This window comes from Chionomys nivalis, chromosome 6 (assembly GCF_950005125.1).
Source record: "Chionomys nivalis chromosome 6, mChiNiv1.1, whole genome shotgun sequence".
In the NCBI taxonomy this organism is placed as follows: domain Eukaryota; kingdom Metazoa; phylum Chordata; class Mammalia; order Rodentia; family Cricetidae; genus Chionomys; species Chionomys nivalis.
In genome coordinates this window covers 32,696,365-32,721,668 of record NC_080091.1, presented here as the reverse complement: position 1 = coordinate 32,721,668, position 25,304 = coordinate 32,696,365, and the positions used below count along the sequence as shown (strand labels likewise).

The 25,304-nt window shown below is 44.2% G+C and overlaps 1 protein-coding gene across 1 annotated transcript in view; it reads right to left on the bottom strand.

The window, feature by feature from the left end:
* Pkd1l1 (polycystin 1 like 1, transient receptor potential channel interacting) overlaps positions 1 to 25,304 on the bottom strand; it is a 103,434-nt gene that overhangs the window by 50,034 nt on the left and 28,096 nt on the right. Inside the window, 10 exon segments of the mRNA XM_057772856.1 lie at positions 54 to 173; positions 1,941 to 2,183; positions 3,207 to 3,416; positions 8,695 to 8,751; positions 10,355 to 10,553; positions 15,119 to 15,230; positions 19,091 to 19,208; positions 19,945 to 20,087; positions 22,275 to 22,352; positions 23,846 to 24,022. Coding sequence (XP_057628839.1) covers positions 54 to 173; positions 1,941 to 2,183; positions 3,207 to 3,416; positions 8,695 to 8,751; positions 10,355 to 10,553; positions 15,119 to 15,230; positions 19,091 to 19,208; positions 19,945 to 20,087; positions 22,275 to 22,352; positions 23,846 to 24,022 — 1,457 coding nt within the window.

Here is a 25,304-nt window from a genome sequence, read left to right as displayed (position 1 = left end):
TGCATTAGAAAGCAGCCAGCCCAGCCTAAAGGCGGCAGAGGCAGTGGGTCAGCTGTCTTTACCAGGTAGTCTTCCTCCCCAAACTCCACGGTCACGGGTGTCTCCAGCCGTCCTCTGAGAATGGGGCTTCTGCTCTTGCAGCTGTAGAGTCTAGGGCTCACCACGCTGCCCACCTTGGGGAACAAAGAAAGAAGCCAACAGTTGGCCCAAAGGAGAAAAGCAGATAGGGATGGTGGCGCACACCTTTGATCCCAGCACTCCCTGGAGGCAGAGGCAGATGGATCTCTGTGAGTTAGAGACTAGCCTGCTCTACATAATGAGTTCCAGGATAGCTGGGTTGTGTGGGGAGACCCCATCTCAACAAACAAATGAACAAACAAACAAAACCAAAACAAAGCAATGAAAAGCAGGAAGTGAAGTCATACTGTCCAATTCTGATCACACAAAATGAGTTTAATGAGATAGGCAGGCAGGATTTATGTGGATGTGTGTGTGTGGGGGGGGGGGGCGGGGGCACTGCTAACGCTCCTTGCATGTTTTCCTTGCTGAAATGACAGCTTTTTTAAGTTAAAAAATTATTAAGAGGTCTTATAAAAAGAAGTATCTGGGATGGGTGTGGTGGTCCCAGCACTCAGGAGGCAGAGCCTGGTGGGTCTCTCTGACTCCAATGGTTACATAGTGAGAAGCTATCTTATGAAAAAGAAAAGGAGGGCAAGGAGGACAAGGAAAAGAAGGTGGAGAAGGATCTGGAGGAGGAGGAAGAGGAGGGGCCCTGCTGAGCTGGCTGGGAAGGCAGAGGGTGGGGTTATCGTTGTGCTCGCTACTGCTCTGCCTGTCCTGCCCCACGTGATTCACAGACCCAGGAACCCTTGAGGATTCTGAAAGTAAAAGGTCATGTCAAAGTGCAAAGACCTTGGAAGTCCCTCCTGACCTCCACACCCCTAATGTGGGACAGACCACATGCACCTCTCTGTTAGCGTGGAGGAAGAGAACACTTGTGGCTCTTCAGAAGCCCCTTCTCAAGTTTTGTTCTGGTTGAACTCTGTGTTGGTTTTAGGAACAGTGAAACCTGTCTGAGCCATGACCACTCCACCACATGTTCTGGCCCTAGACTCCTTGACAAAGATGGGAAGGCGCCACAGAGAATACTGCGTGGATTCACCTATCAGAGACCACGGAGCCCTAGTTCTGCTAAGTTTTTTTTGGAGAATTTTTTTTTTATATTTTCGAGACAGGGTTTCTCCGTAGCTTTTTGGTTCCTGTCCTGGAACTAGTTCTTGTAGAACAGGGTGGCCTCAAACTCCCAGAGATCCGCCTGTCTCTGCCTCCCGAGTGCTGGGATTAAAGGCGTGCGCCACAACCGCCCGGCTTTGGAGAAATTTGTAAAGACAGAAGACCAAGACTAAAAACAGAAATCCTGATATTTGAACAATCAGGCCATGATTTCTGGGAGCCTGACTTCAGACACCTGGGACATCTTAGGTAAACAACTAGAGTTTAACTCTAGTGACCTATGGCACCTTCGCCCAAATGGCCAGTGTCAAAAAGGAGGACACGTGCTGGAAGCTGTACTAATTAACAAGACCGTGAGAAGCCCACCCACCTATTCACCCAGCTCATGACCCCACATAAACAGCTCATGACATAAGGCTAAGTAAGCATTTCCCCCTTGGACTTGCCCACAGCTCCTTCTGTCTGATAACTCTTTCCTTTCTCTCTCTGGCCTTGTCTCTGGAAAATACATTTCCCACTTTCTTGCCGCCAGTCTTCTACAGGCCACCTCGGACACAGCAAAAGTGATCTTTAGCCACTTCAAAGTGGCTTCTCTTTGGAAACAAGGACAATGGGCAAGCGTGCCAACCTACTCTCCTTTCTTATGGAAGTCAGGTCACTGAGCATTTGAAGCCGCCATTAGACGTGGCAGAGGCCTCGTGCCATACCTGTCCAGGAGCTTGTCCCTCTGGGTAAGGGCTATTCATGAAGAGCATGAGGTGGCTGATGTAGCATGGGCTTTGGGATGCCTCTTGAGCAGAATGGCGCAAGACCAGGTTGCCAGGGAAATGGACCCAGATGAAGCCCAGGTTCTGACTAGACTTCTGGAAGCTGTGATGGAGAAGGGTCCAGAACTCCATCTGCCCAGCGCTTATGTGAAGTTGAGGTTGGTGGCTCAAGGAGAGACAGGTCTGCAAAGACAGGAGGGAGGGGAGGACTCTTGCAAGATGAATGAGCAAACGGATGCAAAGCACAAAAGGCAGTAACACCAAAGGCACGAATGGCTCTTCCCTGTTTGGGTGCATCTCACTGATATTTTATTAATTTCTTAAAAATTGCTATGCTTCCTGGTGCTTCTTAGTTCATAAGCAGAGTTTTGATGGTATGATTGCTTTTCTAAACCTTTAGGTCGGTTGGTATATACACAAACCTAAGCTTTAGTACACGTTCAGACGGAAGACATTTTCACATCTGTATGTGAACAATGATGACAAATGGCCAGATTCAAACATAGGATTATTTGATCTACAATTTTCAAAGCACTGTGGTAGCTATTAGTTAAATAACCAGCAAGCTCGGGTGGATGGGAAGGCAGGGAAAGGAGAACAATGGACTTCTACTACTAACTGACTGCTTCCTCAGAACACCGCCATTTCATCAGATTAAAATAGCCGAGACAATGTCTCAAAACCGTTGCAGCAGAAATAGATAAAATAGACATCTTTTTTTTAACAGTCATACCTCAGCAGGGACACTTTTAAAGCTAAGGTCTACAAGCAATCTTTTGTGTGACTTCATGCTATTCTGCAGAAAACCAAGTATGCCCCCAATTCCCAAAAGAAGATCTATCCTAACACCGGACACACAACACTGCTGCTACATAAGACTTAGCATTCCAGATGAACACTCCCAAGTGCTCAGCTCTCAGGAACCAACTCTAAATTTTCAATGGGAAAAGGGACATATGTATGTATGCATGTGTGTATGCATGCATGTATATATACTGGTTAGTGTGTGAAGGGAGCAGCTGTTCATTTTGTTTGGTGTGTGTGTGTATGCATGTGTCGGTGTGTGCATGTGTCTGTGTCTGTGTCCATGTCTGTGTATCTGCTGGGGATGGGACCAAGGGTCTCATGCATGCCAAGTACACACTCTACCACTGAGCTGCACCTAGGCCTGTGGCTGCATTTCTGTAGGTACGTAGAACATCTTACTAGTAACATGTCAGAGATGATCTTCATGCCTTCTTCCTGCAGAGAGTTCTCCTTTCTCCTGTCTTCTTTGGCAGCTTCCCAGACTCCAGAGATGAGAAGGATAAGCTCAACTCCCAGGTTTTTGTTGACCAGCAATTTCCTGGAGAACGGACCTTGGGCCAGGAGCATCTGTGCACATTCAAGGATGTGCACAGCACTCATGGAGCTCAACTGCAGGGAAGAGGAGCTGGGGTCAGATGCTCCCTGGCACACGGACTTTTGCTTCATTCCCTGTTACTAGGTATCAAAATGATTCAACATGGCGTCAAGGCAACAGAATCCAGTTTGTGTTTGATGTTAGGTGATGAGTGGACACTATTCCCAGCAACCATTTGTTCTAGGATGCTCAGCTTCTTCATTCACACAATGACCAAGGAAAAGCAAAAGGTCCCTTATAGCCCTTTGTGCTTTAGTATGGTATGCACTTTAAAAAAAGCATTCCATAAATCCTGTGACATATTGACCCCACCATCATTCCATATCCTCCATTCTCTCCGTTACCCACGCGTAGTCTGTGCTTAAGATGCACCGAACTTCTATCAACCCTTAATAACTAAGACCTTCTTCCCGATACCAAGCATATGCCTCTACTGGTAATACCTTTGCCTTCCTTTTGTCTAGCAAACTCCTCCTTCTCGGCTTCCCTCTTTAAAAACCTTCACCATGCACCATTCCAAATGCTGGTGTAGGCAGAGCGGGTGGGCTACTGTCACCACACCCTTGCCCACCTTAAACAGTTACCCTTTACTAGCAGCGTTTAAGAAATTAGTGCCCATTTATTAATTCTTTGAGAATTTCATACATAGTTACTATGTATTTTGATCATGTCTCCCACCCACCCTTTCGCCTAATTCATCTGAGATGCACTCACAACTGCCTGATGTCCTCCCAGTTCAATGTATGCCGCCCGTGAATTAATGGGTGAGGAGGGATCACCCAGGAGAGCGTGATCAATCCACCAAGGGGCAAGCCCTTAAAGAATCTGACTCTTTCCTGGAAGCCATCAGCTGTTCACCAAGCTCAACTAGGGTGCATACTCATGAGCCCCTTTCTCCTCCAAGCAGCATTTGTTCTTGCATTCCCTCTTTAGGTTCTTTTTTATAAAGGAAAATCTCAGATATTAGTTTTACCTCTGAATACTTCACTCTGTGAACTGATAGAGAAGGACTCATTCTGAAAGCATGCTCCCCATGCTACCGTCAAGAGCCTCAATTCTATCGTCCTCATTTTGCAAGCTAACAGCTCCTAACATCTAATGGGGTTAACTGAACAGTTGTCTGTGCTGCAGAGGGCTTGTGCCCCTTTCCTAATGACAGGGTTGTTAGCAGAGCTTTTTGATTTTGAGACACAGTTTCTCTGTGTAGCCTTGGCTGCCCTGAAACTTGCTCTGTAGACCAGGTTGGCTTCGCGCTCACAGAGATTTACCTGCCTCTGCCTCCGAGTGCTGGAAGTAAAGGTCACCAAGCCAAGCTAACATAGCTCCTTTATTTGTTTTAAAGGATATCCTTCTACATTAATTTCATTGATCGGTGTCTACAAGACAGGGATTAAACATTTCCTTCTTTGGTCTTTAGCAGCTTCTAGCAACTACTATAGAAATGTGTGTGGTGGGTGAGCAGGTTCTATTTTCGGGCAGTCACACTTATTTAACCAAATAGTGAGCAGTGCCTTAGAAATAGCTTCGAAAATGAAATTCTCCCCAAAACTGCAAAAGTAAGCTAGTCTGGAAGTGAATTTTTTTTTAAATTTATTTGTGTATGTGTGTACAAATACATGTTTTTTTGGTGTGTGTGTGTGTGTGTGTGTGTGTATATACATGCATATGGAACTCTGGAGGTCAATGATGGTGTCTTTCTCAGTCACTTTCCATCTATGTATGTATGTATGTATGTATGTATGTATGTATGTATGTATTGAGATAAGGTCTCTCCCTGAATATGGAAGTTACCAGTTTGCTAGACTAGCTGACCAGTGAGGTCCAGGCCTCTTCTGGTTTCTGTATCCCTAGTTCTGGGATTATAGGTATGAGCTACTGTGCTGAGCTTTTTACACAGTTGTTGGGGACATAAACTCATATTCCATGCCTGTGCAGGAAGCATTTGACTGGTTGAGACATTTCCTCAGCCCCTGGAAGAGCATTTAAATCAAATTAGGGTTTTATATAAAGAACTGTCATCCATTTAAACATATAAGAGCATTATGCCTAATTTTGCGCTGCACGATTTTTAAACAAACAAGCAAAAATATCAGGAATGGTTACTTCAGAAATAGCAGTCGTGTTCAGCTTCATTTCTGGGAGATGCACGACAGGACTGTGGAGAGGCATGGGTTAATCTCTACCATGTCACCCTCCTGAACCTTCTGAGAAGTCATGTCTGGGCAAAAACTCCATATTCCAGGTCCTGGAGTCCAGCTGAGGCCACGTGTGCAACAATCAAGAAAATGTGTGTGATTAGGCTTGTCACTTCCAGGGTGATATCAATGACATGTGGCACGCCTTATCTGTATTCTTCTCCCCTGAACTGGGGAGCCATAGAGTGGAGATGTCAGATGCATGAGAATAAGGAGGGAGCAATTGTGTCTCCATGGAAGGATCATTCAGAAAACACCTTGTCTGCGTTCAGTCACTCGGACACCAGGGCTTTTTGTTATAGCAGCTAACATTACTTTAGCACAGCTTGCACCCTGGGAGAAGGAGTTAGAAGGCAGATGTGGCCCTAAATCCTAGTTCAAGTGCTATGTTTATATGAAGTCAAATGACTCTGTTGTCAGACCCCTGAGGGTTTCATAGAGATTGTGGCATTTGAAACCATCTTTGATAAGAAACTAGTATTTCGAAGGAGCAGGAAAAAAAACCTGTTCCAGGTTAAGAGAAAACTTATTACTTCAGAAACATGAGAAAAGCCTAGAGTGACAGAGAATAGAAGAGATGGCTTGCAAAGGGAAACAAAGAGATACTGAGCGGGGCAGGTGAGGTCTTTGTGTGCCATGTGGAGAATCTCAACACTCTCTATAATGTAGAGAGCCATCGGGCATATTGAGTAGCGGGTGACATGAGCGGATGTGTTTTATGAAGGCAGATCTGTAAGCGAAGAGGAGTGTGTGGTCCAGCCTTCCGACCTGGTCTTGGCACGATTCATTGATCATCAGTATTAAAGATGAAGAAGATACATAGGAGGAAGAATAGGAAATAGACGGCAGGGCCACCAGTGTCTCAGTCGTTCTATTTCTGCCTCTCTGTTGTCATGGCACCCATACTCCAGTGAGAAAAGAAGAGCCCTAAAGAAATGTGCAAGACAGATGCTAAGTACAAAACTACCGAAGGAGGGAGACCAGGCAAGAAGGAGAGAGGGTGCAAGATGACGTCAGAGAGGAAAGCGCTTGGGCTGAGTGTCTATGGGTTGTTCTCAGTTCTCTGCTGAGCCAAAGGCAGGGCGTGATAGGACAAGACCAACTACCATAGTTATGGGCCAGAATTAAACAAGCATGTGATTGGTTGAAGGACTCACGTGAAGAAAGTGAAGATCAGAAGCAGCCAAAGCATGCAGGCTATGGTGAGCTGTTCGTGTGTCTCTGAATGTGAATACACAGCTGTAGAATGGTATTAAGAGAGGAGATGTGACTAACTGATTTAGGCTTTTCCACAATAATACTCTGACTGCTGACTGTGGCAAATGTTATAAAGGCGTCGAAAGGAAGCAGAGAGCGTGATGAGCGAGACACCCAGCCTGGATGAACGATGGTCAGCATGTGGGTTAGTGCGGCGCAGTAGAGATGGAAGAGGCAGGGAGATTGTAGTTGCATCTTCTTAAAGGAAGAACTGACTAGTTTAGTTATGGTTGATGAACTTAAAAATCAAAGGATACTCAGGTGACCATGCGTGTTTTGACTTGACTCTGGGTGGCAGATTCTGGGTCCCACCTTGAGCCAAAGGAAGCAGGAAGAAAATGGAATGGCTCTGAACTTGGAAATATGAGACTGATGTACAGCACAAGAGAGAAGGCTGGGCTGAGGATATGAAATGTACAGTCTGATATAGTCACATCGATTTAAGACTGATAGCCTAGAAGAAGTCATCTGGAGAGAGTATGGGGAAGAGGTCCCAGTGACTCCCTGCTGAAACACTTATGATGTCAGCATGACAGGGAGGAAGGAACTGGAGAACCGGGGATGGCAAGCAAAACCTGAGTCATGAGGCCATGGAATGAACCGCACCCTCATGGCATGTCCTATGAAGGAAAAAAGAGGCTGAAGAGCTTTCTGGTAGAGTTGAAGGACTTTTAGCTTCAGCACTAACAAGTATGCCAAGCCACTGCTACAGGTAAAGCTGCAGGGCAGACAGCAGGCATGGACGCTGCAAACCCAGGTGCTACCTTAATTCTCTACTGGAAAGAAGTGCCTAGAAACGAGAGCTGCTGGAAGAGGGTGGACATCAGCATATGGGTATTTAAAGAATTAAGTGGGAGTCATGACGTTGCTTGGCATCATCTAGAAGAGGAATAAAGGAAGTAGCCAAGCATGGGCAACCTGGAGACAAACCCTGGAGGACAGTATGACAGAGATGGAACAGTCGCTCAGGTTGAAAATGCTCCAACCCCAGGGACACACAGGCTGGACTGAGGCCTCCTGAGCACAGACGGAGGGAGGATGCTTGCTGGGAGCCCGGGTTTTTGTTTCCTAGTGACAGGGCGTGTAATTGCAGTAAGATTTGCTGACTGGTGACAATGAGGGACTCCCATGAGTTATTCTTTTTGTTTGTTTGTTTGTTTTGTTTTGTTTTTTCAAGACAGGGTTTCTCTGTGGTTTTGGAGCCTGTCCTGGAACTAGCTCTTGTAGACCAGGCTGGTCTCGAACTCACAGAGATCCGCCTGCCTCTGCCTCCCGAGTGCTGGGATTAAAGGTGTGCGCCACCACTGCCCGGCTTCCCATGAGTTATTCTGTCATTTCTCAAAGAACAGCAGAGTGAAGATACCTATTGAGGGACTCTGGAGAATGCTAAAGATTTGAGAAAACAAGTAGGCATGGCCATAAGAAAATTCAATACCACACATTAGTAATAAAGAACAATCTACCCACCAACGTGATTCATACTATGGAAGGCACTTGTTACTCCTTTGTACTTCTAATTCTGCATGAAGGAAAGGTCCTCAGGCATGGCTTGAGATGGATAATACTGTTAGGAGAAATATTTAGGAGAAAGTCCTGTCTCTAATCTCAATGTCAAAATAAAATTTTGAATCATAAATTTATCAAGTCTTGATCATGGCCTTTATAATTGTGAAAATTCCAGGAAAATATACCAAGAAAGAAATAGTGCTTACCACATCTCCTGAGTAAACTGGGAGCATGGGGACCTTTGGGGAGGGTTGAAGCGGGAAGGGAAGAGGCAGGGAGGGGAGCAGAGAAAAATGTAGAGCTCAATAAAAATCAATTAAAAAATAGTGCTTACCTTATTAGGGACACTTATGAGGTTTCTCAGAATATGAATAGAGTCCACCATCGCTTCCTAAACAGCAGAAACAAGTCAACAAACTATAGAGAAATCATATTATTTCAAATATAGCTTGCTTATTGATTCTTTGTATTGTTATCTTTGTTTCTACTTTCTTGATTTTGGCTCTTAATTTGATTATTTCCTGCCTTCTAGTCCTCCTGAGACAAAAACACTGATGACAACTTATTCTGGAGAGGGCGTAGGGTAAAGGGAACACTACTGCATTGCTGGTGAGTGCAAACTGGTACAGACACTTTGGATATCAGTATGGCAATTTCTCAGAAAATTAGGAAACAACCTACCTCAAGACCAGCAATATCACTTTTGGGCATATACCCAGAGGATACTGAATCATACCACAAGGATATGTGCTCAACTATGTTCATAGCAGTATTGTTTGTAGTCACCAGAACTTGGAAACAACCTAAATGCCCCTCAACTGAAGACTGGATAAGGAAAATGTGGTCCATTTACACAATGGAGTAGTACACAATAGGAAAAAATGACATCTTGAAATTTGCAGGCAAATGGATGTATCTAGAAAACATCATATTGATTGAAGTAACCCAGACCCAAAAGGATAAACCTAATATGTACTCACTTGTAAGTGGCTTTTAGACATAAAGCAAAGAAAAATCAGCCTACAATTCTCAATCCCAGAGGACCTAGACAATAAAGAAGACCCTAAGAGACACATACACGGATCTAATCTACATGGGAAGTAGAAAAAGACAAGATCTCCTGAATAAATTGGGAGCATGGGGATCATGGGAGAGGGTAGAAGGGGAAGAGAGAGGGAGGGTAGGGAGCAGAGAAAAATATATAGCTCAATAAAAACAATTAAAAAGTCAAACGTAGCTTGCTTATGAAGAAATGGAGCACATATTGTGTTTTTCTTTGAAAATCCTTCCTAGAGGCCAGCCCTTTTGTAATGAGATCATGACCTTGGCCTCAATGTTTTCTTCTAGTCCAACATTACTCTGATGTGTCCCTGGCCAACATCACCAGACCCTAGTAGGAAACCAACACAATAGAAGCTGAAATAAAGGGACAGGACTAAAAGGAGCTTAGAGGAAGGGGCAGAGAAATGTCAGCATAAGGAAAATGATTAGGCCTAGCAGAGTATCGTGTAATTCTGACGAAGCAAGGCCTGCTGTGTGTAGGCACGAATGTTCCTGGGTGGCCATTGTAAAGCAGAGGTGCAGAAATGTCAGAGGGGCAGTAGTCTTTGAGCCACAGTCATTCATTGAGAAACTCCACTTGGAGCAGGGAAGATGGTTCAGTGGTTAGTGTACTGGCTGCTTTTCTAGAAGACCTAGGTTCAATCCCATGCGCCCATATAGTGGCTTACAGCCATCTGTAACTCCAGTTCCAGGGGCTCCAAGGCTTGCTTCTGGCTTCCATGAGTGCCAGGTACACAGATATATACATATGCAAGATAACCATACGCATGAAATAAATCTTTACAAACTTTAAAAACATTGATGTTTACAAAATAGAAATTGCATACAATTTTGGCCTTATCCTTTGACTGATGATTCCTGAGGAGGCAGCTCTCAGAGGACGGCTGCTGTCCAGGTTTACAGACACTGCGCTACCCTGCTCAGGGACATACCTGGTCCGTTAAAGGTACTCTGCATGCTGAAGAAATCAATACATCCTGTATCTGTGACCATAGGCCACAGGAAGACTTGTTTCTGCTCTCCACATACAAACGGCTCAGGATCACAGTGGTCATGGCGATGTAGTTCCTTATTTCCGTGTAACTTCCCACCAGCTGGAGAGAAGAGAGGGTGTCCATGGTGGAGTCGTATCTGAAGGAACAGAATGGTGGCGATGGTTTGACGGCATTGTAAAACTTTACTCTGCCAAAGGGGGAATGGAGTTTGTCCTTGAGTGGTTCTGAACCCAAAGAGAATGACATGAAGGGGAGGTGGTTTGTATCAGGGAAGCTTGAAACACAATTAGACACAGTGCCAAAATACTGGTAGCACCTCTTCGATTAGAACTGAAAAAACACCAGACGTCAAACAGATACCAATATACAACCATCATGCTAAATAAAGGAATGTAGCCCAGAGCCAAAGAACAGTGGCTAGAGCAAGCTGAAAAAGTACAGGCAGCCTAACCATTGAGAGCTCATTGTACGCAGACCCAGATTAGAGGGGAAACGCACGGCATATTTGCAGCTCCATGTAAGATCGCCAAGTCTATGCCTTCAGATTTTAGTAATTTGGCATTCAATTATTTATGAATGGAATAATAAACTTATTTATGAATGGAAAAGTAAACCTGGAAAGGAAACATCATGTCTTAGACAGAGCTCTGTGCATGGAGCCATCACTTTTTTCAGCTCTTTCTCTACACTGTCTTTGTCATGTGACTGCAAAACACCATTTACTTGAATTAACTCAGCTCAAATGTTGAAAGGTAAAACAATGTCGAACTAAATAAAATGCTTGGTGAGCAATGAATCACATACCAAACAGTATGACATGTTGGCTAAAGACTACAGGAAGCCAGGCGAAAGAGAAAACACAGAAATGAGTCTGAGAAGAAACAGCACAGATTGCACAATTAGGGAAAATCTGTTTCACAGATTTAATCTCCTACAGTCAATAAACGCACAAATAAAACATCAAGGAAACAAAAGCAGCTATAGGAAGCCTTAGAAAGCTGAGCCCATACCCAGAGAGGCAGAATATATCAGACAAAAGGTCCAGTTTTCAATGAAATCTTTTTAGACAGCCAAACAAGCTTAAAGACCAACCCAAACTCAGGAAAGATAATAGACAATAGGAACTTCCTGTGAAAAAACCCAAATGATGGATTGATCAAAGACTTCAAAGCAGGAATCATAAATATGTTCAAAGAACTAAAGAAAGCTAATCTTGAAGATTAAATAACAGTATTATAGTGACTAATCAATTATAGACTAGCAATGAAGAAAAGCTATAAATCAAATGGAATTTCTGAAGCTATGTGTGTATTAACAATAATGAAAATTCACTGCAGAGTTTGAAAAGCAAATTTTGAGAATAGCAGCTGTGAATTTGGGGACCAAACAATAGAGATAATGAACAACAAGCAGAAAAGAATAGGAAGAAAATGAAGATAGATTTGTAGACATGCTGGATAGCAAGTTCACAAATAATACATTCCTTAACAACAAATCCATTGCAGGAGGTGATGTCTATAAAGTGCTATGGTTGAATCTATAACAGCTAGGCATCCATTCAGACAGATACCTTAAGGCACCTAGAATGGTTACACCTATATTGGGCTAAAAATAAAAGAAGTGGGGATCAAATTTTAATGATCCAGAGGGACACTTTCTGCTCATAAATGGGCCAACCCACTAGAAAGGTAAAAGTTATAAATACATAATTGACCAAAAAGTGAAGAATAAGGAAGCGAGTGCTCAGCCCTCATCTGTGAACACATCAACATCAAGGCTTAGGACATGGCGGGAGAGGAGTTAGCTGGAGGATGGGGAGGAGAGCTGTGACATGCTGTCTTCTGAACATGGCGTGCTATAACAATTATGAACTCACAGCAGCTGTGGTTGCCTGTACAAGACCGACACATGATCAAGCCAAGCCCAGTCCCAGCATAGATAGGGTAGATGATCTCAGCTCTACCCTGTACACTGTGAATATGGGTTGCTCTCATTGGTAGATAAATAAAGCTGCTTTGGCATATGGCAAGGCAGGATAGAGCCAGCAGAGAAATCCAAGCAAAGAAGAAGGGTGGAGTATGAGAGACACCAGACAGCCACGGAGGAAACAAGACATACAGAAAAATGAGATAACACCATGGCCACGTGGCAATACATAGATTAATAAAAATAGGTTAATTTAAATGTAAGAACTAGATAGTAATAAGCCTGAGCCATCAGTCAAACATTTATAATTAATATTAAGCCTCTGAGTAGTTATTTGGGAACCAGCAAGTGGGAAACAAAACTCTGATTACTCTACATCTTGCTAGGGATCTGTTGGCAGTGAATAGTTGCTGGGGAGGGAGAATTATTATTTTTTGAGGATGTGGCCACTCATAGGATTCCCATGCTCCCATGGTCAGTCCCATCTCCATAAGTCATACTAACTATACTTGGTGGATTGTTTAAAAAGAAAGATGTGAAGTAAGGCATATATAGAGTAAACTGGACAGGGAAGTTGGGTCAGAGATAGTCATATTTTATTGTATACAATATAAAAATTTCAGAAACAAAAAAACATTTAAAAACGTAAAAATCTAATGTAGACATGTTTACAGTGCATTGCCAAACAGAGGCAATATGAATATGCTCACAATTGCCCAAATACATAACACTGTGGAACTGTACAAAATTGTTATGAATATACAGGGAATCTACGAAGAGAACAAAACCTGATGGAACGGGAGGGACAGAAAGGACTTCAAGGGTAATGATGCTATCAGCAATAAACAGAACAACAGGAGATCAGCAAGGCATATAAGACTAAAGATGAAGATGATCAAACACATAACATATGAATATATTAAATAAGAAAATTTATTACTTATTTTATGCATAAGAGTATTTGGCTTGAGTGTGTGTCTATGTACCATCTATTGCCAGGTACTTTTGGAGGTCAGAAGAGGGCATTAGATCACTTGTAACTAGAGTTGTAGAAGGTTATGAGCCAGCATGTGGGTGCTGGAAATAAAACCCCAGTCCTTTGCAAGAGCTACAAGTGATCTTAACTGCTGAGCCATCTCTGCAGCCCCAAAGAATAAATTTTTAAGATGTTCACACAATAATTTTGGGGCCAGAGAGATGGCTCATTTGGTAAAGATACTTTCTAGGCAAACCTGACAACCTGAGTTTGATCCTCAGGACTTAGACAGAGGCGGAACAAACAAGTTCTCCAAAGTTTTCTTCTGACCTACATCTATGAGCCATGTCACAAAATGAGGATCAATAAATGCATCTCAGCATTTATGGTTTGTCCCAGTTTGCTTTCTGTTGCTGCGATAAACCACTATCCAAAAACAACTCGGGGAGAAAGGGGTTTATTTCACCTGACAACTTCCATGTCACAGTATGTTCTGGAGGAAACTCAAGGCAGGAACCTGGAAGCAAGAACTGAAGCAGAGGCCAAGGAAGAACACTGTTCACTGGCTTGTTCCCCATCACTTGCTCAGTCTGCTTTCTTATATAACCCAAGAGCACCTGCCCAGGGTGTGGTGGGGCACACAGTACAGTAGTCAATCATTAAACATGAGAATGTCCCACAGGTTTGTCCAGAGGTCAGTCTGATGGAGACATTCTCTCAAGGCTTCATCTTCCCAGATGACTTCAGCTTTTATTGAGTGGGCACAAAAACTGAGCCCAGCACAGTCAGCACTGAGGAAAATCACTCTCCTCTGCCATTGCTGGTGGGAATACCAAGTGGTGCAGCCTGTCTGGAGAGGTGCTAAGCAAGAGGTATATGACCCAGCAGTTCTTCCCTGTAGAAATGAAAATGTTCACCCACACCAAAGCTTGCAAAGGAATCTTCAGCATAACCTGATTTACAGACAAAACTAGGCAATGTCAACTAGTAAAGAAATTGAGGCAATACAATAAATATTATTGAGTCATTAAAAATGAGGTACTGATTTGTGCTGAATCATGGATGAAACTCAGCAATATTCATACGTGAAATGAAGAGGAACACTCAAGAGCTTATTCTCATTATTCTGGTGCCACAAAATTTCTAGAATCTGCAAATTTTTAGATACAAAGATTTTGGCTTTGGGGATTTGGAGGTAGGTGTTGGGGATGATGATTCTGGAGTTACTACTGTTTGATACAAAGATGTTATGATTACCAAATATTCCCAAACTAGACCATGCTAAAGGCCACAGTGCTCTGTGAGTGTGAGGAATTTCCATCGGACAGCTATATAATGCTTAAATGATACCTCAGTTAAACTGTTTAAGGGGATGGAGAGGTGGCTCAGTAGTTAAGACCACTTGCTGCTCTTCCAGAAGATCTGAATTCACTTTCCAGAATCTATGTAGACTGACTCATACTGACCTCTACCCCAATTCAGGGGGTTCGATGCCTTATTTGGGGCTCTTCAGGCACCCACCCACATGTGAGAAACCCCAACCTCCACTACCCTCCCAAAGATGCATACATAAAATAAATCTTAAAAACATTTTAAAAAGAAAAGAAAGAGCATCATGGACCCTGAAGCAACCACACAGGGCCACTGCAAGAGGTATTAAACAGGCCATGACCAGGAAACCCTGGCTTTTGCCCAGCGAGAGAAAGGCAATCACTATTGTTCTGTTAGTAGTTCTTTATCACCTCCCCGGGGAATGTAAGCTCTGCTGTCCAGTGTCTTTGTTGCACCCTCTTACTTACAGGTCCTTGTCAGGGCAGTCATTTCCATGGTAACGGGGTAGCACGGTCACTTCCACACTGCATGGCTGCACCTTGGAGCCTTGGCCATCTGTGATCTCAGTAGAAACAATGACTGTGAAGGAATATGACAGAGGAGGGTCATCCCAGCTGCTAGCTGTGGGGAAATGTCTTCATACAGCATCAGCAGCTGAATAGCGTGGGTAAGTGACAGGGTGGGGGATGCTGGCAAAACTCAGGCAAGCTGTCTTCCTTTCCACATCATACACACTGAGGATACCAACAAAGCTGTAAATAGAATCGTTGTCAAACAAAACTATGAGCTATAGGAGCAATGGCTTTTAAAGATTTATTTTTATTGAAATGGATTTTTCAGATAATATGTTCTAATTACAGTTGCCCCCTGGCCGATCTTAGATCCTTTCCACCTCTCAATTCACCCAAATTCATACCCTTTCTTGCTTTTTATTATTGGAAAACAAACAGACATCTAAAAATAAAGAAAAGAAAGAATAAAAAACCATAAAAACAAAAAAAACTTTAATCAAACAAAACAAACAGAAAAAGGAGCCGAAGAAAAGGCACAAGAAACACATATAGATTCAGAGACAGAAACATATACATTCTAACACAGAGATATCCAAAAATTATATAATATGTAAGCCAAAGACCTATGAGGTTAAAAAAAAAGGCAAAAGAAAGAAAGGAACAAAGGAAAGAGGGAAGGAAGGAAGAAAGGAAAGAAGAAAGAAAGGTAAAAAGGAAGGAAGGAAAAAAGGAAGGAAAAAAGAAATCGGACAAAGCTATATTCAAAGATCAATTTCTTGCTCAACCATACAGAGATGTGTCCTCCTGCAGTAGAGAAAAATAATACAGATACCCACAACGGAACAATGTGCAGAGAGCAAGAGACTTTGGAACGCTCAGTCCTACATGGTATGTCTCTCAAAGCCCCAGGGCTCATGGAACCCTATGGGAGAGGAGGCAGAAAGAGTGTAAGAGTCAAAGGGGATGGAAGACACCAAGGGAACAAAGCCTTCTAGACACAATAGGATTGTTGCACATGTGAGCTCACGATCATTGTGGACACATGCACAGGTCTAAGCCAGAGGCATCTCAGCGCTGAGTGGACATGAGCCCCCATCCCAAACCCAGAAGCTATTGCCTATTGGTAACTGCTTGCAAAGGAAAAATCAGTTTAAACAGAGTCTCACTGAGTATACACTTAGGTCATACCCAGGAGTAGACAGCCAGCACAAAACAAACCCGATAGTAATTTTCAGATTTTTGTCTTATAAAGATTTATTTTTAATTGTGTGTGTGTGTGTGTGTGTGTTCATCAGTGTTAGGGTATGTACATCTGAGAGCAGGTGCTCTTGGAAGCTAGAAGAGTATACTGGATTTCCTGGAGCCAGGGCTACAGGCACCCACCCAACCTGGTCCTGAGAATCAGATTAAGGTCTTCAAAAATAGCACATGCTCCTGACCACTGAGACATCAGTGCTGCCCCATGGTGATGGCCTGTTTACCAGGGATTCAAAAATAAGGCACGGAATGAGAAAAGGCCTAAAGATTCTTCCGTCCTTCTGGGGAGACCTCACAGCCCAACCCAAGATCTGAACACCAACGTAAGGGCAGTGAGTGCTCGTCAGGCAGGGGACAGAGGGTGTCACAGAGGGCAGACAGGCAGAGCCTATCACTGTGTGCTGCAGGAGGGGACGGGTAAGTCATCATCCACTCACAAGGTCATGGTAGGTAGGACTATTTCTGCCCTCCGGAGTATCCCTGTCTATCAAAAACGTAAGGAGTGCTGACATGGGGTACAGGGTCATAGAGAGTGTAATCCTGACCACAATGAACGGTCCGGAGTTAGTGTCACATTTTAACCAGCTCCTAGTTAAATGATGGAGGCAGATTTAACAAGCAAAGTTAAAGAAGAATTCTGAAGGGAGGCTTGCATAAAAACATCTGTATGTATCTAGAGAGAAATGGCAATCTGATGGACAGAGGAATCCTTTCAATTAACAAAGACTCAAATGTGTGATAACAATGGCTGGTGAAGGTGGGGTTTAGATGATGGACACAGGTATAGTCATGTATACCACACAGGAAGACCAGCATGTATGTGAACCCTGGGCATCTGCATAGTAGACCCAACTTGGAAAGGAGACTTCACTTGGATGTCAGTCCTTAGGATGTGGGCCCAGGGCATAAGTATCCTAATCACTGAGAGGCCAAGATTCTGGGCTCTAACTTTCACCAAGATTGTGAACAGGTCAAACTCTACTACAGAGCAACAGTACTGAAAACAGCGCGGTATCGGCATAAAAATAGACAGGAGGATCAATGGAACAGAACTGAAGACCCAGATATCAATCCACACACCTATAAACACCTGATTTTTGACAAAGAAACAAAAAATATAAAATAGAAAAAGGAAAGCATATTCAACAAATGGTACTGGCATAACTGGATGTCAACATGTAGAAGAATGCAAATAGATCCATATCTATCACCATGCATAAAACTCAAGTTAAAACGGATCAAAAATCTCAACATAAAGCCAACCACATTGAACCTTACAGAAGAGAAAGTGGAAAGTACACCTGAATGCATTGGCACAGGAGACCACTTCCCTAAATATAGCCGCAGCAGCACAGACACTGAGCTAAACAATTAATAAATGGGACCTCCTGAAACTGCAAGGCTCCTGTAAAGCAAAGGACATGGTCAATAACACAAACTGGAAGCCTACAGAAAGGAAAAAGTTCCTCACTAATCCCACATCAGACAGAGGACTGATCTCCAAAATATAAAAAGAACTCAAGTAACTTGACACCAAAAGAACAAATAATCCAATAAAAAAAAAATGGGGTACAGACCTAAACAGAGAACTCTCAACAGACAAATCTCAAATAGCTGAAAGACACTTAAGGGAAGGCTTAACATCCTTAGCCATCAGAGAAATGCCAATCAAAACAACTCGGAGATTCCATCTTACAACTGTAAGAATGGCCAAGATCAAAAATACCAATGAGAGCTTAGTTGGAGAGGATGTGTGGTAAAGGGAACACTCTTTGCTGGTGGGAGTGCAAACTCATACATCCCCTTTGGAAATCAGTATGGCAGTTGCTCAGAAAATTAGGAAACAACCTATTTCAAGACCTAGGAATACCACTTTTGGATATATACTCAAAGGATGCTCAATCATACCACAAGGACATGTGCTCAACTATCTTCATAACAGCATTGTTTGTCATAGTCAGAACCTGGAAACAAACTAGTTGCCTCTCAACTAAAAAATGGATAAAGAAAATGTGATACATTTACACAATAAGGTACTACTCAGCAGTAAAAATAATGACATCTTGAAATTTGCAGGCAAATGGATGGATCTAGAAAACATCATATGTGTGAGGTAACCGAGACCCAGAAAGAAAAATATAGTATGTTCTCATTCATAAGTGGCTTTTAGAAATAAAGAAATAAAAACTCAGCCTACAATCTACAACCCCAGAGTATGTAGACAACAAAGAATATCCTAAGAGAGACATACATGGATCTACATAGGAAGGAGAAAAAGACAAGATCTCCTGAGTCAATTGGGAGTGTGTGGGGCTTACCTGAGAGGGTAAAAGGAGAGAGGAGAGGAAGGAAGGGGAGCAGAGAGAAATGTATAGTGCAATAAAAACAATAAAAACTTGATAAAAAAGAATAAAAGAAATTAAGGTTAAATACCTTAAAGGCTTTCCTAAGAATAATATATTGTAACGGTCCCATGTATTCTACTAACTACTATCATTTTAAATTAAATTTAAATTTAAAAATACAGGTAAAGGGCCTAAATTCACTGAGGTGAATAAATAATTTTAATTTCTAGACCCCTCTAATAATCCGTAGTTTTCAGAAGGCAGAAGACAGTGTTTGGAGGGATAGGTAGGCATACCGAGTCACATGGCTGACACTGTGGCTTACCTTTGTAATTGTCTGAGGTCTCACCAGCCGGCAACAGAAAGTAGTACTGGGTATCTTGTCCGCTGTACAGGGTGTGTGAAGTGTTTCCTACCCGGTAGCGAAATTCATAATGGAAGTCCTATGATCCAATCCGTGGGAGCAAAAATAAACAGGAAACTGAGCACAGTATGGATAGAATCACCAATCAAAGCCACACACCTCTGCCTTCATGGCCACTGGTGGTTGTGTTTTGCAGCCTAGACCAGGGTACCGACATCATCCTCAGTACACACAGATGGGAGAGCCTTCCTGACACTGTGGGACTCGTCAGTTCTTAAGCTGAAGGGCTTCTCATATTCTGCCCTTGGGACAGCTAGCTCTCCTGTCTTTGGATCCCTTAACTCAGCGGTTTACAACCTGTGGGTCACAACCTCTTCTCTATGCACAAAGGCAGGTTTCTGAGAAGGAACGTGGGCAGAACAGGACTGGGTTAGATGGTGTCCAGAGCCAGAGGACTCTGACTGAAAACTCACAGTCTTATGCTGTGCCGCCATCTGACTTCAAAGGGAGCCTTGGTCAAAGGGGCAAGTGTGTGTCAGAGACATGTCTTGGTGATGGAGTTAGGCCTTAGGTTGATCCCCCACCCCGTTTGTATAGCCATAGTTAACAGAGCCTCCTGACTTTGGGACAATGCCCTGCAAGGATCCTCTCCTTCTAATGTGGAGGCTGCTTTTACTAGTAGAATTCAGGCAGGAATGACTTTCCCACAATGCAAGGCAGGCCCAGCCCTGCAGCCTGTCATGCAAAGAATTCCTATGCTTTCCAAGAGCTGTGGTTGCCTGCACCCTTCAGGACAGACAAGGGTTCTCACATACCGGTTTCCCTGACATGCAGAAGACACTGAAGAGGGTATGTGCCTCCATACCACTGTGGGGTCGCACCTGACAGGACATGTCCTGTGGAACCTGGTTGACCGTTATGTAGAGCTGAGCTTTGCCTAGTAAAGCCTTCTTTGAAGCTAAGAGAAAGACAGGATGGGGATTTCAGCCAGCATAGAGAAGTAGAGTGGAGAATACACCCCCCCACACCCACCCACCCACACACACACATACAACCCCCACACACATAACACATACATTCCCCATATACTCAGCTTGTGTCTAGAATCTGTCGCAGACATTAGCTAAGAATTCTCTGGGCAGATGTAGCCCAACAGGCAGAATTATTACTCCCTAGTGATTAAACACCATGTTTTATTAATTATCCTACAATAATTTATTAGCATTAACATTTTTTAAAAAAAATAGTTAATTCTTAGGATAAACTATGGGCTGGAGCTTTCTTTGTCACATTGTCAAAAGCCCTCATCCGGTCCTGTGGGGACTGTTTGTGAGGCCTCTTGCAGGCTGAACACTGCCTGTGCTTCCTATTTAACAGCGGTGTGACAACACTGACCGCAGAGAATGGACCCTCCAACACAAGTGACATCCAAGAGGATGCGGTGACTAGTTCTGTCTTGCTGACCAGTCAGATCCCTACGGAAGAAGCATTTAGAGCTAACAACCCTGGGGTAGGAATAGCATACCGGCCTAAGAAAGGGACATAGGGGCAAGCGTGTTCCCCCGAAATAACACAAGCAAGGACAGTCACACAGTGCCTTGTGCGATGGAGAACACAGGAGACGGAAGCTGTTAGGGAGGCTCTGTGTGGAATAAGTGGTGGCCAGCGGAGCAAGACACCTGGAGCCTGAGCTCAGCTCTCTCAGGAGGCAGAGGACACTGAACACTGATCTGGGAACCATGGGAAGACTCGCAGGCATCTCCTGTACATGGCCTAAGAGAACGGCTTTCAGATTGTTCGTGGCAGGATTTAAAAACAGGTGAGGGACGTGGCACATGAGCTACTGAGAAGCAATGGTATCCATTATAACAGAAGCAAGCATTGTCTCTGGGGGCAGAAGCAGCGTCTCACGCCTTAGTGTCTAGACTGGCCAGACAGAGATTCACAGCAGTGGTGAGAATCCAGAAGGGCCAGTCTCTGAAATATCAGAAGACAAACAACCTTGAGCTGCCTCCTTGGGCAATGTATATATAAACCCAGGAGGCAAAACTGCAAGGGCACAGTAAGTTTTGCTTCTCTGTTTTTGCTCTGAGGTATGGTCTGACCTTGGACTTGCAATCCTCTTCCCTCAGCCTCCCAAGTGCTGTGATTACAGATGGGCCACTATGACTGGCTCATGGTGGGCTCTAATGAATGCAAAAACGTGGGTGAAGAATCAATTCTGCGTATCAGTGGAACCTTCTGTGCTTGTTAAATGGGACCTTCGTCTCCAGAAGCGGGGGAAGGTTTAAAAGTTACCCAAAAGAATGCTTTCAGACTGAGTCATGAAAATGCAGGAAGAGTTGCCGGACACTAAGCAGGGTAAGCCTGTGGTAAATTCCAGCCCACACTGAACACTTAGGAAAAACGGCACTAACACATGGTTGGGATTAAATATATGCAGGGCAGGTGGCCCACTCAGGTGTGGTAGTTTGAATGTACTGGCCCCCATAATCCCATAGGGAGTGCCTCTATTAGGAGCTGTGGCTTTGTAACCTTGTTGGAAGAAATGTGTGCCTGTGGGGGCGGGCTTTGAGGTTTCCTATCCTCAGGATACTGCCCAGTGTGTCAGTCAACTTCCTGTTGCCTGCAAGATGTAGGACACTCAGCTACTCCAGCACCATGTCTTCCTGCATGCTGCCATGCTCCTGCCATGATGTTAATTGACTGAACCTCTGAACTGTAAGCGAGCCACCCTGATTAAATGTTTTCTTATAAGAGTTGCTGTAGTCATGGTGTCTCTTCACAGCAACGAAAACCCTAACTAAGACATTAGGCATCTAGCAAAACACTAAAACAAAGACAAAAACAAACAAACAAACAAAATCAAAAACCAAAACACACACACACAAACAAATATATAAGAAGGACAGTAGTAACTGGTCATTGTTTAACCTGTTCTAAACATGCACCTGATGTCATAAGGAAGACCATCACAACAACTAATGTGGGTAACACACAATAGGGTGGTGGTAGGAGGAGGGAAGGAAGGGTAGGGCCCAGGGCAAAGAGTTTCAGGAGTCACTACAATTTCTAGGAAAAAGTATGATAAGACCAAGGCGTTCATGGTTGTCCATACTAGCTATAACTTGTACGTTGACCATACCTACAGAAGCCTGCAAGACATACATCTCGCCACTGCTCAGTGAGAACGGTCTTATTGTCACATCCGGTCCCATGATACCTACAGAAGAGAAAGTGTCCACATGAAAGTGGCAGTCAGTGGGCTCTCAGGAGTGAGCCCCACCTTTGCTCCAAGGGTACAGGTCAATAATACCCTGGTTACATGTTGTGGTGGTTTGAATAGGTATGGCCCCCATAGATGCATGTGTTTCAATACTTGGCCCATAGGAAGTGGCACTATTAGGAGGTGTGGCCTTGTTAGAGTAGGTGTGGCCTTGTTAGAGTAGGTGTGGCCTTGTTAGAGTAGGTGTGGCCTTGTTAGAGTAGGTGTGGCCTTGTTGGAGTAGGTGTGGCCTTGTTAGAGTAGGTGTGGCCTTGTTGGAGGAAGTATGTCACTGTGGGGGTAGACTTTGAGGTGTCATATGCTCAAGCTATACCCAGTGAGGGACACAGTTTCTTTCTGCTGCCTTTGAATAGAGATGTAGAACTCTCAGCTCCTTCTCCAGCACCATATCTGCCTGCATGTGGCCTTGTTTCCCACCATGACAATAATGGACTAAATCTCTGAAACTGTAAGCCAGTCTCAATTAAATACTTTCCTTTATAAGAGTTGCTATAATTATGGTGTCTCTTCACAGGAATAGAAACCCTAAGACACATGTTCTATTAATACTTGGGAAGGACACTAGTCTGTGGGTTACCATCCTTCTTTGAGGAGCCCGGATTTTTATCTCCAGGCCATTCTCACCCAACAGAAGCAGTATTGAGGTGGATCTGTCTGCCTCAGCTCAGAAATGAGGTAGATTTCCCTAGCAACAAGAGGATGCTGATAAGATCTCATCTTGTGCATTTACAGCAAGCTCGGTATTTGAGTTTTTATTTTATAAATTTGGCTTATCTGATATAGTGTGATTGACATTTGCATTTTTGTAGAATTTTGGTTATGAAAAAATTTTAACTCTTTCCCTGCAAGAGTAAGCTGTCCTATCCTGCTTAGCCTTCCTCAAAATTGGGAGAGATATAAGGTACAAGACAGGTGATTGGAGAGAGCAAGGGGAAAAAAATCCCTTAAAAATAGCATGAAACCCATAGTTTCCCCAAAGGGCTTATAGGGGGTGACCCTACTCACATGTAGTACCCAGAAAGGCAGTGATCCACGAGAGCAGACAAATCAACATGCCTGTGCTGGGGGAGAGAGGTCAAAAAATTCCTTTCCCCGCAAGGCCAGCTTTACCTAATCCGTCCACGGAAATGGAACATGTACCCTATGCAAGGTCTTAGGGACAGTGGATGCCATGTGCTGAGGTTCCACCCAGAACCAACGTTCCCTGCTGCTCTGCAGCTGGGGACTCCTAAGGGACGGCTGCAGCCAGCTTCATCCTTAGAGAAGAAGCCACGGGATGGGCTGTGGTCCACAGAAGGACAAGCATGAACAGGGAAGGCTGGGTGGTTCCTCTCATCCATTAAGACAAAAGACTCAGGAGAGCCTGAGGACTGAGTCCCAAACGCTTCTGAAATGGTTGTGAATCCGGGTTGTGAAGAGCATGTTCGTACCTGAGGAGGTGTAGCTCTGGAAGACAGCTCGGCTGACCAGGGCCTTGGGCCAGTCAATCATGAGAGCTGGCTTTGCTCTGCCTGTGTGGAGGAAAGGGCCCAGCAGGTTGTCCCCATCACTGGCACTCTCCTCGGTATTCATGCTTGGTCCTGATTCCTGGAAGTTGGTACTGGTCCCTAGGAAGATAAACCATGCCACAGGAGAGAAAGGGAAAGGTCCCAGTCTTGTGAAGCATGAATGTCAAGGTTGATGCTAATACCAATTTCTGTGGTTGCTGGATATGGATCATCTAAAGCCATGCCCTTAGTAAGTGTGTGTATTCAAGAGATGTCCCTTAGTGTCTTACAACCAACCTCCCATTAGATCTTTTCTTTACCTTCCCTCCCTCCTTCATCTTTCCCTCCTCACTCCCTCCCTCATCTTCCTCCCTCCCTCCCTCCCTCCCTCCCTCCCTCCCTTCCTCCCTCCCTCCCTCCCTCCCTCCCTCCCTCCCTCCCTCCCTCCCTTCCTTTCTTCCTCCCTTCCACCTTGCAATCTGGAATTTCATAATGCAAAGTCAGGTGATGCTAAATGACAGAGGAAAAAAGTGCAGCAGATTGACAGAGAAAGCGAGTGTGGGGAGCAGAAGGGGGCTTCTGTTGGTGGCAGGGGGGGCTTCTCTTGACGGGGGGGTGCTTCTGTTGGAGCAGGGATTCAGAACAAAGGTTGAGTTCAGTGAAGATCTGGAGGAAGTTTCCAGGTTGAGTAGAAACCAAGTGTGGTGGGAATGGTCCTGTGCCCATGGCTGAAGAAAGAGAATGGGGACCAGAAGGTGGACAGTAAAGACATGCCTGTGGCCACCTTTGAAACCTTTGTCTTGCAAGTGGTAGGAAGCCACCAGTGGCCAGAGGAGAGTGACCATCTGCAGAGGATATGATTGCAGGTGGCAGGCACAGAGGCAGAAAGCCATGTGTATTCTGGGGAGGAATGGCACGGGAAGGTGCTGAGCCGACTGAAGACTTCAAAGAAGGCCACAGAAATAAGACACAGTACCAAAAGACCTAGAGGAATTAGGATGTCCCCTTTGAGAAAGAGTCATGCTATGAACAGGATAAGATCATGGCCGTTCTGTCTATTTGCTGCTACTGATTTGGCACCTGCCAGGCCCAAGCAGGACCCCCAAAACAGACCTGCATATGTAGTACAAATTTTCATTTTTTTCTGTATGATTTTTATGGCTTGAATATAAGGTTATCCTCACAGGTCCGTGTTAAATGCTTGGTCCCCAACTGGCAATGTTCTTTTTGGAGGTTCTGGAAAGTTTAGAAGGTGGAGCCTCACTGTGAAAAACCCACTGGGGGTGGGTCCTTGGTGGTATGCTGTCCCTAGGCTCTTTCTATCTGGCCCTCTACTTTCTGTCCACCATGAAGAGAAAATCCTCTTTATACACACTCCCACTGAAGTGACCTTCTACCCAGG